Consider the following 15,329-nt stretch of genomic DNA (forward strand, 5'->3'; position numbering starts at 1 on the left):
GTCAAATTTTGTTAAGGGCAAGGCTCCCATGCCTCAGGATAACGAGGGTTACATTTTATACCCTGCCGGTTATCCCGAGGACAAAATTAGGAAAATTCATTCTAGGAAGTCTCACTCTGGTTCTAACCATGCTTTTATGTATAAGAGTGAGACATCTAGTTCTAGGCAACCAACCCGTGCTAAGTTGCCTAAGAAGAAAATTCCTATTGCATCAAAAGATCATAACATTTCTTTTAAAACTTTTGATGCATCTTACGTTTTGACTAACAAATCCGGCAAGGTAGTTGCCAAATATGTTGGGGGCAAGCACAAGGGATCAAAGACTTGTGTTTGGGTACCCAAAGTTCTTGTGTCTAATGCCAAAGGACCCAAAACCATTTGGGTACCTAAAGTCAAGAACTAAACTTGTTTTGTAGGTTTATGCATCCGGGGGCTCAAGTTGGATACTCGACAGCGGGTGCACAAACCACATGACAGGGGAGAAAAGGATGTTCTCCTCATATGAGAAAAACCAAGATCCCCAACGAGCTATCACATTCGGGGATGGAAATCAAGGTTTGGTCAAAGATCTTGGTAAAATTGCTATATCTCCTGACCATTCCATTTCAAATGTTTTTCTTGTAGACTCTTTAGATTACAATTTGCTTTCTGTATCCCAATTATGTCAAATGGGCTACAACTGTCTATTCACTGATATAGGTGTCACTGTCTTTAGAAGAAGTGATGATTCAATAGCATTTAAGGGTGTGTTAGAGGGTTAGCTATACTTAGTAGATTTTGATAGAGCTGAACTCGACACATGCTTAATTGCTAAGACTAACATGGGTTGGCTCTGGCATCGCCGACTAGCCCACGTTGGGATGAAGAATCTTCATAAGCTTCTAAAGGGAGAGCACATTTTGGGACTAACAAATGTTCACTTTGAGAAAGACAGGATCTGTAGCGCATGCCAAGCTGGAAAGCAAGTTGGGTCACATCATCCACACAAGAACATCATGACGAGCGACAGGCCACTGGAGCTCCTACACATGGACTTATTTGGCCCGATTGCTTACATAAGCATCGGCGGGAGTAAGTACTGTCTAGTTATTGTGGATGATTATTCTCGCTTCACTTGGGTATTCTTTTTACAGGAAAAATCTCAAACCCAAGAGACCTTAAAGGGATTCTTGAGACGGGCTCAAAATGAGTTTGGCTTAAGGATCAAGAAAATTAGAAGCGACAATGGAACGGAGTTCAAGAACTCTCAAATTGAAGGCTTCCTTGAGGAGGAGGGCATCAAGCATGAGTTCTCTTCTCCCTACACTCCACAACAAAATGGTGTAGTAGAGAGGAAGAATCGAACTCTATTGGACATGGCAAGAACCATGCTTGATGAGTACAAGACACCTGATCGGTTTTGGGCCGAAGCAGTCAACACCGCTTGCTACGCCATCAACCGGTTATACCTTCACCGAATCCTCAAAAAGACATCCTATGAACTCCTGGCCGGTAAAAAGCCCAACATTTCATATTTTAGAGTTTTTGGTAGCAAATGCTTTATTCTTGTTAAGAAAGGTAGAAAATCTAAATTTGCTCCTAAAACTGTAGAAGGCTTTTTACTAGGATATGATTCAAACACAAGGGCATATAGAGTCTTTAACAAGTCCTCAGGACTAGTTGAAGTTTCTTGTGACGTTGTGTTTGATGAAACTAACGGCTCTCAAGTAGAGCAAGTTGGTCTTGATGAGATAGGTGAAGAGCAGGCTCCATGCATAGCGCTAAGAAACATGTCCATTGGGGATGTGTGTCCTAAGGAATCCGAAGAGCCTCCACATACACAAGATCAACCATCCTCCTCCACGCTAGCATCTCCACCGACTCAAAATGAGGATGAAGCTCAAGTTGATGAAGTAGAAGATCAAGCAAATGAGCCACCTCAAAATGACGGCAATAATCAAGGGGGAGATGCAAATGATCAAGACAAGGAGGATGAAGAGCAAAGGCCGCCACACCCAAGGGTCCACCAAGCAATCCAACGAGATCACCCCGTCGACACCATCCTCGGCGACATTCATAAGGGGGTAACTACTCGATCTCGGGTTGCACATTTTTGTGAACATTACTCTTTTGTTTCCTCTATTGAGCCACACATGATAGAGGAAGCACTTCAAGATTCGGATTGGGTGGTGGCGATGCAAGAGGAGCTCAACAACTTCACTAGAAATGAGGTATGGCATTTAGTTCCACGTCCTAACCAAAATGTTGTAGGAACCAAATGGGTCTTCCGCAACAAGCAAGATGATTATGGTGTGGTGACAAGGAACAAAGCTCGACTTGTGGCCAAGGGATACTCCCAAGTTGAAGGTTTGGATTTCGGTGAAACCTATGCACCCGTAGCTAGGCTTGAGTCAATTCGCATATTATTGGCCTATGCTACTTACCATGGCTTTAAGCTTTATCAAATGGACGTGAAAAGTGCCTTCCTCAATGGACCAATCAAGGAAGAGGTCTATGTTGAGCAACCTCCCGGCTTTGAAGACAGTGAGTATCCTAACCATGTCTATAAGCTCTCTAAGGCGCTTTATGGGCTCAAACAAGCCCCAAGAGCATGGTATGAATGCCTTAGAGATTTTCTTATTGCTAATGGCTTCAAAGTCGGAAAGGTCGATCCTACACTCTTCACTAAAACTCTTGATAATGATTTGTTTGTATGCCAAATTTATGTTGATGATATTATTTTTGGGTCTACTAACGAATCTACATGTGAAGAATTTAGTAGGATCATGACACAAAAATTCGAGATGTCAATGATGGGGGAGTTGAAGTATTTCCTAGGATTTCAAGTCAAGCAACTCCAAGAGGGCACCTTCATTAGCCAAACAAAATACACTCAAGATATTCTAACCAAGTTTGGAATGAAGGATGCCAAGCCCATCAAGACACCCATGGGAACCAATGGGCATCTCGACCTCGACACGGGAGGTAAATCCGTCGATCAAAAGGTATATCGGTCGATGATTGGATCATTGCTTTATTTATGTGCATCTCGACCGGACATTATGCTTTCCGTATGCATGTGTGCAAGATTCCAAGCCGACCCTAAGGAATCACACCTTACGGCCGTAAAACGAATCTTGAGATATTTGGCTTATACTCCTAAGTTTGGGCTTTGGTACCCTCGGGGATCCACATTTGATTTGATTGGTTATTCGGATGCCGATTGGGCAGGGTGTAAGATTAATAGAAAGAGCACATCGGGGACTTGCCAGTTCTTGGGAAGATCCTTGGTGTCTTGGGCTTCAAAGAAGCAAAATTCGGTCGCTCTTTCTACCGCCGAAGCCGAGTACATTGCCGCAGGTCATTGCTGCGCGCAATTACTTTGGATGAGGCAAACCCTGCGGGACTACGGTTACAAATTAACCAAAGTTCCTTTGCTATGTGATAATGAGAGTGCAATCAAAATGGCAGACAATCCCGTCGAGCATAGCCGCACTAAGCACATAGCCATTCGGTATCATTTTCTTAGGGATCACCAACAAAAGGGAGATATCGAGATTTCATACATTAATACTAAAGATCAATTAGCCGATATCTTTACCAAGCCTCTTGATGAACAATCTTTTACCAAACTTAGGCATGAGCTCAATATTCTTGATTCAAGAAACTTCTTTTGCTAACTTGCTCACATAGCTCATTTATATACTTTTGATCATATCTCTTTTATATGCTATGACTAATGTGTTTTCAAGTCTATTTCAAACCAAGTCATAGGTATATTGAAAGGGAATTGGAGTCTTCGGCGAAGACAAAGGCTTCCACTCCGTAACCCGCCGTCGCTCCGTGGCACTCTCCACGCTTGGGGGAGAAAGCATGAGCACCAAGCAAAAGGACTTCATCTTTGGTATAATCTTAACTCATTTATTTATGACCAAAGGGGAAGATAGCACTTCGAGGGCTCTAATGATTCCGTTTTTGGCGATTCATGCCAAAGGGGGAGAGATTATGAGCTCAAAGCAAAAGGACCGCCGCACCACCACCAATTTCAAAAAACTTCGTGTTTCCAAGAATATTATCAATTGGTTTCCTATTATGTTCAAAAGGGGGAGAAAGTAATATTTCAAAAATGATATATCAAAACCCTCTTGAACACTAAGAGGAGGATCTCATTTAGGGGGAGTCTTGTTTAAGTCAAAGGAAAAGCATTTGAAACAGGGGGAGAAAATTTCAAATCTTGAAAATGCTTCTCAAAATCTTATTTATTTACCTTTGACTATTTGCAAAAGAACTCTGAAAAGGATTTACAAAAGAGTTTGCAAAAACAAAACATGTGGTGCAAGCGTGGTCCAAAATGTTAAAGAAACCATCCATGCATATCTTGTAAGTATTGGCTCAATTCCAAGCAACCTTTGCACTAACATTATGCAAACTAGTTAAATTATGCACTTCTACATTTGCTTTGGTTTGTGTTGGCATCAATCACCAAAAAGGGGGAGATTGAAAGGGAATTAGGTTTACACCTAGTCCCTAATTAATTTTGGTGGTTGAATTGCCCAACACAAATAGTTGAACTAACTAGTTTGCCCAAGTGTATAGATTATACAGGTGTAAAAGGTTCACACTCGGCCAATAGAAAGATCAAGTTTTGGATTCAACAAAGGAGCAAAGAGGCAACCGAAGGCACCTCTGGTCTGGAGGCACCGGACTGTCCGGTGTACACCGGACAGTGTCCGGTGCGCCACCGGACTGTGTCCGGTGCACCAGAGGACTCCAACTCGAACTCGCCACCTTCGGGAATTTCCAGAGGCAACTCCGCTATAATTCACCGGACTGTCCGGTGTACACCGGACATGTCCGGTGCTCCAAGGAAGGGCGGCCTCCGGAACTCGCCAGCCTCGGGTTTTCACTTCTGCTGCTCCGCTAAAATTCACCGGACTGTCCGGTGCATCCTCGGAGCAACGGCTACTTCGCGCCAACGGCTACCTGCGACGACATTTAATGCGCGCGCAGCGCGTGCAGATGTCAGACACGCCCGTGCTGGCGCACCGGACATCCAACAGTACATGTCCGGTGTGCACCGGACATCCAGGCGGGCCCACAAATCAGAAGCTCCAATGGTCAGAATCCAACGGCAGTGATGACGTGGCGGGGGCACCGGACTGTCCGGTGTGCACCGGACTGTCCGGTGCGCCATCGAACAGACAGCTTCCCAACGGCCACTTTTGGTGGTTGGGGCTATAAATACCCCAACCACCCCACCATTCATTGCATCCAAGTTTCCCAGCTTCCAACCACTATACAAGAGCTAGCATTCATTGCAAAGCACACCAAAAAGAGATCAAATCCTCTCCCAACTCCACACAAAGCCCTAGTGACTAGAGAGAGTGATTTATAGTGTTCATTTGAGCTCTTGCGCTTGGATCGCTTCTTTTCTTTCGCATTCTTTCTTGTGATCAAACACTCACTTGTAATTGAGGCAAGAGGCACCAATCGTGTGGTGGCCCTTGTGGGAAGTTTGATTCCCAAGTGATTTCAGAAGAGAAGCTCACTCGGTCCAAGGGACCGTTTGAGAGAGGGAAGGGTTGAAAGAGACCCGGCCTTTGTGGCCTCCTCAACGGGGAGTAGGTTTGAGAGAACCGAACCTCGGTAAAACAAATCCGCGTGTCTCACTTCATTATTCGCTTGCGATTTGTTTTTCCGCCCTCTCTCGTGGACTCGATTATATTTCTAACGCTAACCCGGCTTGTAGTTGTGATTATTTTTGTGAATTTCAGTTTCGCCCTATTCACCCCCCCTCTAGGCGACTATCAGTTCTTATTAATCATAATGATCTGCATAGGTTTAATTTTGATGGGACCCAATAGATCACCCTAGTTTGTTTATCCTTATTACCTTGTTTACCCCTGAATCACTTTGGTAGTTTTGCTATTGCTTTATATGGTTTTGGGTTAATATTTCATTACATCCATGTTCCAATTATTCTGTTATGTTATTTATGTTCATGATAAAATTATTATGTTAATGGGATCATGGAGAACCACCCGAGAAAACGTGCCACCACAAGGGAGGAATGGGACCCCTTGGCTAACTAATTAGGAAAGCTAGTGGAAGACTACCTTACCCGAAAGGGGCAAGGGCAGTAGGGGAGTTGCATGCAGGGAGGTTCTCGGGTTGATTTTGCTGCGATGGCAGTCAGACGGGGGATTCTTGCAAGTGCTCTTCCCATAAACTGTAGCGGGTTTTCTGAAGCTAGTGGCCCTTTGTAAAGGCCTCGTAGTGTTACCCTGCCTCACCTCCTCAGTAGAGGTGTATGGGATTGGTCGTCTCTTGGCAGATGGGTAACATGACTTGTGGGTACAGGGTACAACCTCTGTAGAGTGTAAAACTGGTATACTAGCCGTGCTCACGGTCATGAGCGACTCGAACACTCACATGATTAATTTATGTAACTTAAATTCAATTTGTCATTTGCATTTGCATGGGATTATTTATTAATTTTGTTCTATTATTTATTATGGTTTGGTATTTACTTACACTTAGTAACCGCTAATAAAATTTGACCAATTTATTAAAAGCAATGCTCAGATTTAACCCCTATTGTTGGTCAACCTTACACATCACATGAACTCCCACCTTTGGTGAGTTCATGCCTACTGGTTTCCCCACAACTTGTTGAGCTATGATCATGTGTGAGCTCACCGTTGTTGTCTCACACCTCCACATGAGAAGAACAGGTGGTTCAAGAGGAGCCGCAAAATGAGGAGTTTGATCTGATCTAGGTGGTGTTTCTCAGTTGACTTTATGGCGCCAAGGATGATCCTTAGTTCGTTTTATATTTACCTTTTATTTTTGTAAGACTTCCGCTATGTAATAAGTACTCTGATGTTATTGTGACATTTATCTCTATACACTATGTTATTATATATGTTGTCTTCTTTGGCGCATGTATGAGATGCACCTGACTTTGTCCCTCAAATCCGGGTGTGACAAGAGTCTTCCATCGATGCTCGACCCGCTCTATCGTCGAGAGGATGCCTTCAACGCTTCCGTCTCACGCAACCTCGACCATCTCCACTCCGTCTCCGTGCGGATTCCTCGATTGTCGTCGGCTTTGGATCCGACGACCGTCATGTACCAGAGGTGGTCCATGGAGTTCATTTTATCACTATATGTGTAGGCTCTCGATCGCATAGGCGTCGGCGTCGGTGGAGGGGCGGTCGTCGGTGTAGGCTCTCGGTCACCCTACTACATGGCAGAAGTTAGGTATGGTGGACGGCCTCGCGCTGGAGAACCCCAACTTCCTCTAGATCCTGCTTTGCAACTCATGCCTCGCCTACTTCATCAACCTCACCAACTTCCTTGTCGCCAAGCACAACAACCGTCATCTTTAGGAACCCCATGACAGTAGTTGGGATGCTAGGCTACAGGGTCATGATCATTGGTGTCGTCTTGTTCGACGAGGCCAAGAAGAGGACCCATTTGTGAACAACACGCCGAGCAGCGAAAGGATGGTCTCATCGGCTGTGGCTCGAGGAGCTTGCTACAACGGCGATTGACGGGGAGGGAGATGTGACAGAGTAGTAATAGGAGACGTCGAGGTGGAGCTTGTCGCCACCGCGGTCAAGGAAACCGCCGATATTCGTTTTCGCTACAGGAATCAGGAACGGAAGGACATGCTAATAGAATTGTGCCGCGAAATGTTTAGGCTATAGTTATTAGGCTCCCTCCAGAAGACCGTGTATAAGGTCGCGCAAAACACTGATTTGCACTATAGGGTGCATTGTTGATAGAATTGAGTTTCAAATAAGATATAATATAGGAGGTGAGATACAAAGGATGCCGGAGACAACCTTATATTTGTTCAGGAGCAAAGCCAAGTTGGACAACCTTGTATTTGTTCAGGGGCAAAGCCAAGTTAGCTTTCTGAGATGGATGTGCACCATAGTAAAATAAAATTTTGCTAATATTTGCCTTAAATTTGTCATGTATTTATTTTCAAATTTATTCTTTTATTTATTATGTTTGATAGAGTGCGCACCAAAGTTGTTTTCCGATTTTGCTCTAGGTTCCTTTAATTCTGTTTCTAATGTTTATGATGAAATGGTGCGATTCATACAGTGGGAGTTGGTTCTGTTTCCAAGGTATAGCTGAGTGTGAATACGGGTGAACCCCATCCGTTCTCTTTTCCAAAAAAAAAATCTTGGCATTACTTTAACCAACATGGCATCTCATTTAGATAGAGAAATCCTTAGGCACTGTTTGTTTCGTTGGAATAGAATTCTATTTAATAATTATAATTTAGATAAAACTAATTAAATTCATATATTTATATATATAATATATTTGTATATTATCTTAAATCATATGAGAGAGATAGTTATATACTACATATATGTTATAATAACGAAGCAAGTAGAAGAGTGTACTATAAGTTGTACATCGGAAAAATAATATGTAAATCTATAAAATCAATTTTCATCTCTCACCACATAAATTTAAGATAGACTTATATGATAACTTTGAAAAGTGGTGAAATGTCACATTCTAAAAAAATAATATATTCCAATAATAAGATTTTAATTCTTTAAAATGAAATGAAACAAACGGGGCCTTATGGAACCTGTACTGAGCTGAGCTAATGATCCCGGCGCGGAAGCTGAATTTGTGCTGTATCGGCCGCTGGCTAGACCCTCATGACTTTTTCTTTCAGAAAAGTTATATTACGTGCATGACTTCCGCTTGAAAGCTCAACTATATTTTCGATCGGCCATGGACCATGGTACGTAGCATGTACTCACACTGCGTATCTAATATCTGACTGAAATAATTACAGAACAGGAGCGTTTCACCTGGCTACAGCGACCCGCGTGTGATCATCACAATGATCTGCCATCATGCGCGCTTGCTCTGTCGTCGAGGGGGACATGAGCGAGAGAGCCATAAGATCCACGGCACGTGGATGGCGGAGATTAAACGACGGCCGGGGGACCATTAATGGCGCATATATACTGCTACTTCGTACTTTATTTTTGCACTAAATCGCGGTAAATAAAAAAGAACCAAGAAAGTATATAGCAGCAAGCTAAGTGTAAAAAGCTATCAGTAGCTGACTAGCACTATTATTTTCCCTCTAGCTGCAGGCTGCAACCACTGCTATTATATATTCTACCGCTATCTTGTAATAATCTACTCTGCCACTAGCTAGCTAGCTAGCTATACTTTGCACAATTGGATCCATCAACAGCCCAATCATGTACTGGCTAGATGTTGTTTTTCATCCCGTCTCTTGCATAGATCAGCTAACTGGAATCCTGGAAAAGCAACTACATACATAGTTAGTAGTGTCAATCATACGATCACCTTAGATATATGTGCACCACCCAATGCAAGTTAACAGGTGGGAGCCAGTAAGTAAACAAACAATTGATATGATGAGCCACGATCGATCTCATTGTCAAGGAATATGTACACATGTGCTGTTGAGTGATCGGAGTAGGTACATGTGTTGACTGTTGAGTGACTAGTAGTAACTATACCCCCTCCATTTTAAATTATCATTAAGATGGTAAGGGGTAGGCTGTCATTCTGTGTTCTGTCATTTCTATTCCGCCCTCCCCGCAATCCCATTCCACCCTCCCCGCAATGTCTTTCTCATTCCCCCTCCCACAAAGCTCATTCTCATTCCCACCCCTCAAACAGATATGCTCGTAGCTACCACTACACCACATGTGTGTTTATGTCAATATTTGTTACAGTAAAAATATCTACTACATCTCTCCTAAATCCCACCTGCTACCCTTGCACAATGTGTAGTAGTAGATAATTATCAACGAGATTATTGAATTATATTTTTGGACGGAGGCAGTAGTATTTAAAGAAGAGCCTTGCATGCAATTTCTTTTGTTTTTATAATATTTTCAACTTAAATTCCTTTTTTATATGTGTGACATTTATTCTCCGTAATATTTTTCTATGGATCTGACTTGTAAGTCATTTTTATAAACCAACGCCAAAGATGAATCCATGTTTCTTACTTGGAAACCCTGAACAAACACCACTGGCAGGAGGCGCTCGCGTTGGCGTTGCTCATCGACGACGAGAAGAAGCTTGGTGACTGCCAGTTCGACCTCTGGAAGCAGTCCTACGTGTCTGCATGTGCCGCTGTGTTCGGCAAGCTCCGGCGCAGCCGCCGCTTGGACGTGGTCCAGAGCAGCTGCACCACGCTGTCCATCTTCAAATAGGGGGACCTCATGGTCGTCCCTAACGCTAGCGACTCTCGAGTTGTTCTAGGCACCACATCCGACGACGGCGATGTCACGCCGTCCAGCTCATCATCCATCTAAAGCTCAACCTGCCACGTAAGTCGCTACTGGCCTACCATGAATTCTTGTGCGTTGGGACGACGTCCGTTGCTGACGTTGTGTGAGTGTCCTCGAACAAGATGTATGTAGAGGAGTAGCACATCCGGTGGTGCAATGACTAGGTGTACTACCTCGCTGATGAGCCTAGGGTGCACTTCGTTTGGCAGCCCAGCCAAGAGTCATCGGTACTCACCATGTCGTGCGTGTTCGATGACTACTATATCAAGGTATGTGGCGTCATCTTAGCGCCAGAGGTGACGCAGAGGAGGACCGACAGAAATGACCACTTGCCATTGTCAGGGTAGCTTTTGTGCCGGCCTGCCTTTAATTCTCTTCACAGACACATACACTTGCCTTTTTTGTTTAAGCAAGCGTGTATGGTGGTGCGTACCTGATGACTGACAATATACGAGGGAACTTGTACCGGCAGGTGTGGCACGTGCTCTTCAATGATGAGACCATGCAAATCGTGGCATATATCGAAGTCTGCATGATACTAATGGTTGCAATGTAGTAGTGAAATAGCTAAATTAAAATAACAAAATTTATGTATGACCAGGATTACAAATGAATTATGAAACATTTTCTTATAACAATATAAGACATATTTTGTATATAAGTTATCATGTTATTATATGTTCCCGTTGCAACGCACGGGCACTCACCTAGTTATACTATAAGTACGTTCCTGTCATTTTGGAGAAAAATAAGCTTTGTGGAGTCATATTTAATTATTACTCACGACATATTTTGTAGGTTAATTGTTAGAGCATCTCCAAAAGACTAGTTAAATAGCTTATCAAACTAAATTTTAGCTACTTAATCGCATAATAGCTCTTCAACTGACTAGCCATTTAACTTGCTAAGCTATCTGGCTCTCTAAATTAACTCTCTCACTAGCCAAATTTGGCTAGCAACTCTCGCTAACCAAGCTAACCTATATGTTGGAGAGTCTGTTGGATTGAGATATTATATATAGAGTTTAATATTTATGGAGAGACAAATAAAGAGTCAAAAATAAAGAGTTTCTTGGAGATGCTCTTACATATACATTTTGCGGTGCTACGACGTACGGTGTCATTAAGAACTGAATAATATTACCTCTTGTCCTTTGTGTGAAGTCTTTAAAATTAAGGCACAATCCGTAATCTCAAAATAAACTATAGACTCAAAACACCACCAAACTTTTGGATAAAATAAGACGAATTCACCAGACTATATAAATCAAGAAAGCAGCTGGCAAATATAATTGGCATGGGCAGCTCCCATCAGCGAGCATGACTGCATGAGAGAAAATTCGTCGATTTGGATGGCAGCCTCTGGTTACTTAGCCCGAAGGCCATCGAGTTTCCTCTCTCCCATCCTTTTCAGCATCCACGTCCAAATCACAACTCTAATGAACACGCCATCACTACACTCTACCTCTCAAAGAAATCAAAACAGAAAAATCTAACGTCACCGCAACAGAAAGTACTCCTATATATGGTTTTCATATATATAACCGAGACCGACATGACATCTGGACCAATGGCGATCCATATCCCCTCGTATTGGCTGAGCCGTGGGCCCCGCGGAAGGCATCCAAGGCAAAAATAAAAAGTGCACTTGCACCAGCGTAACACGTACACAAGCCTGCATCGCATATTGTAATAAACAAGCTAAAAGTGAGGTCAGATGGTACCAGCAGATAGCAGCTGAATTGAGCAATTACAGGTTGACAGAAGATAGTTTTTGCAGCAAAAGTAAATAATGCACGAACGCCAAAGTGCGGCGAGCTTTGTTTAATCCCTTGAAAAGCGGCCCTACAATACAGACTTGGAGGACACGATCGAAGAACTTCTCCACTAGGCCTAGCTACTAGCAATATGTCCAAGTCCAACCAAACAAAATGCAAGGACTAATCACTAGAACTAATGATGGACATGATCATCCAACGATCAAGTTTAGCTCTAAGGTTACATACAGTAGATGCAGTAGTAGCATGCGATAGCCTGTGCTCATTTGTGGATAGCTAGCATCATCAGACGTCGTCATGCCGATGTGCAGAGCAAGCAGAACAATGGTTTGCAGAGGACATGGTTGTAGGAGGATGAGCAGTGACTGAATGGTAACAGTAGGCAGCAGTAAAGCAGATCGAGCGCGGGGGTAGGGTAACGGTAGAACGTGCACGTGCATGATTCACCCCACCGTACCAGCAAGCAGCAGGTCAAAAGAAACCCTGGCCGAGCAGGCAGAACGGGAAGGGGGTCTCTACCGTGGTCTCATCAGCAGTCAGGCCCATGCCGATGATGCCGGCGCCGCCGAGATTCGGCGCATGCTGCGCCCCGCAGCAGCTGGCGGCGGGATCGAAATCGAAGGCGGGGAGCACAACGGACGGCTTCTGCAGCTCCGCCCACTGCCAGCCGTCCAGGCCCTTGGCGGCGGCGCCTCCGAGCGCCAGCAGCGGGTGGAGCACCGGTGGCGGCGGCGCCGGCGGGAGCGGCGGGCGGGCGGGCTGCGACTGGGACGCGAGCTGCATGCGGCGGCGCTTCTTCTCGGCGGCCTGCTCGACAAGGTTGCGCGTGACGCCGTCGGGGTCCTCCGCGAGCCTGTCTAGGAAGGACATGAGCTGGTCAGGCCGCCGCTCCGTGGCCTGCAGGCGCCGGCTCATCTGGGCCAGCTCCTCCCCGATGGCAGTCTGCTCCTGCCGCAGCCGCTGCACCTCCTCCAGCAGAGCCGCCTCGGCATCCGCCTCCTGCTTCTCGTCCGGATCCGCCTCCGGACGATGATCCTCGCCCATGGTGCTGATACAGCAGCCGGCCTGCGGCGCATCGCCGCCGGACGAGCAGGCTCCTCCTCCACCGCCGCGCTTCTTGCGGCGCACGATGCGCGGCAGCAGGTGCGTCTGGCCGCGCAGGAACGACTCGTGCGCGAACTCCCACCGGTCCGGGTGCACCTTCCGGAACCCCTGCGGGCATCATCCATGGCATGGCTCCAGGTAAGCGTACAGTGGACATGCGACTATATATGTTCCCTCGCTGCTTCTAGAGGTGCTTGCTATACAGTGGTAGCAATAGCAACCCCTCACACGCACTTACGTATGTGTTGAGCTGGCGCACGAAGCTGGAGAAGTTGCTGTGCTTGAAGAAGCAGGGGAGGAGCAGCCGCGAGAAGCCGGCGGGGTCGGCGACGACGAAGCTGTTGTTCCCCCTGCCCCATCGGACGAGCGCGTCCGTCCGCGAATCGCACACCATCTGGTAGGTCTTGGCCACGAACGGCGCTGTCTCGCCTCCGCTGCCAACAACGCCGCACTCCAGCAGCCCCAGCGCGAGCTCGGTGTGGAGGCCGTCCATCGTCAGCGCCGGAGGGGGGGCTTGGAGAGAACCGGACGATGGTAGGTAGGGTAGGAAACGAAACACGATCGGGCCTTCCCTTGCAGCGCCGGCCGTCCGCTCCGCTCCGCACGCAGCAGGCAAGCCCCCGTGCGAGCTAGCCCAGGCTCCGAGCTGGATGGATGGGTGTCAATTCTCTCAAAAGGGAGCCGGGGGCGGAGTTGATGGCGGAGGGGCCGGGGTATTCCGAATCATGGGGCTTATACGGCCACACCGTTGTCGATCGTGTCTGTAGGGCGATAATGAATCACGATTCAAATGTTCTATATATTATAGTTTTTCTGAACTCTTAATTAATTTTAGTTTAATTTAAAATAAAGAGAAATAGAGTCTAATTCTAATATGATCTGATACAGATTTCATTATCACCCTACATGCGTGACAGGAGCGGGGCATGACTAATAAACTAGCCGCACAAGAATCAAGAGTCTGTTTGAATCACAGGAGCTAAAGTAAAAGTGACTGAAGTTTAGTCGCTTTAGATGCTAAACATCCAAGCAGAAGAAGATAAAAGTGAATAAAGTAATAAAAAGATATTTTTAATCAATTTTAGTTTATAAGAAATAGCTAAAATCTAGTCCGTTTTTTTACTTTAACTCCTAGATCCAACCAAGACTGAAGCAAACACTAGAGTCTAGAGAACACATCAGATCAGATGCACGTAGAACATTGGTACACATACATAAAGTACATATATTAAATTATAATCATCAATCTAAAATAATATCTATAGTACATATAATAAGATATTGGATATATAATAGATGGCCACAGTTTAATATTTAATATGAGTATGTCCCGAAGGCGAACGGCACGTACTTATCATAATATCATATACTCCTAGGGCGGAGGGAGTAATAGCTAGTGAGCCGCCCCGTCGTCTGTGGCCTCTCCGATCCGGCCGGAACGTGTTGATAGATACTATAGGCGGGGGGCGCCCTGGCCGGGTCCGGCGGGCGACAAGTGGCGAGCTCGTGAGCCTTCCTCATGTCCGGCCTCGCGTGTGGACTGTGGAGTCACCATGACGCCATGTTCATGAGATTTTTTAGGTGCTGAGAGACTGTGCGCGCCTATGCATGCGTGACATATCCTGGCCAGTGTGACTGCCTTAATCTAGCTGGTGATTGCCTTTTGGACAAATAAAGATGCTGGTGACTGCCTAATCTAGCTGGTGCCTGCCTGCCGAAGAGCTCCTCAGGACAGGGATCGCGCACCGCGGCAGGATCTACTCCATCTGGTATTCTCGAGGGCAGTGACAGCGCGCGTGTGCCGGCGCCGCGCTCTCTCCACGTACGCATCTGCCTAATCTATATACCTAGTCTGATCGCTCTCGCGTGCTGGCTGGACACTTGTCCTGCTTGATTGCTACATCTCGCGCCGCGCACGTAGTCATGCGATATATGGTCTTGTTAGTATAGTATGTCATCGACGACGACTATCAGCGCTCATCGATCTGATTGCGAGCACTGAGAGCAGTACAGTACAGTACAATTGCGACGTCCCAAGTCCCATGGTGGCACGTACAGGGCAGCCGCCAGAGCCCAGGGATTGATCCATCACCCAGAGGGACGAGCAGGGCCGTGGCCGGCCTGCTGCCTGGAACGCCACCACCACCACC

At 45.7% G+C, this 15,329-nt stretch overlaps 1 protein-coding gene across 1 annotated transcript; it reads right to left on the minus strand.

Moving 5' to 3' along the window:
* Positions 1 to 12,054: 12,054 nt before the first annotated feature.
* On the minus strand, positions 12,055 to 13,963 carry LOC103651471 (heat stress transcription factor C-1a). The gene is made up of 2 exons (XM_008677100.3): positions 13,418 to 13,963; positions 12,055 to 13,287 (listed from the first exon to the last, which is right to left on the minus strand). The coding sequence occupies exons 1-2, from the start codon at positions 13,670 to 13,672 to the stop codon at positions 12,547 to 12,549; spliced, it is 996 nt and encodes a 331-aa protein (XP_008675322.1). The 5' UTR covers positions 13,673 to 13,963; the 3' UTR covers positions 12,055 to 12,546.
* Positions 13,964 to 15,329: the final 1,366 nt, after the last annotated feature.

The sequence above is a fragment of the Zea mays genome, chromosome 3, assembly GCF_902167145.1.
Source record: "Zea mays cultivar B73 chromosome 3, Zm-B73-REFERENCE-NAM-5.0, whole genome shotgun sequence".
In the NCBI taxonomy this organism is placed as follows: Eukaryota; Viridiplantae; Streptophyta; class Magnoliopsida; order Poales; family Poaceae; genus Zea; species Zea mays.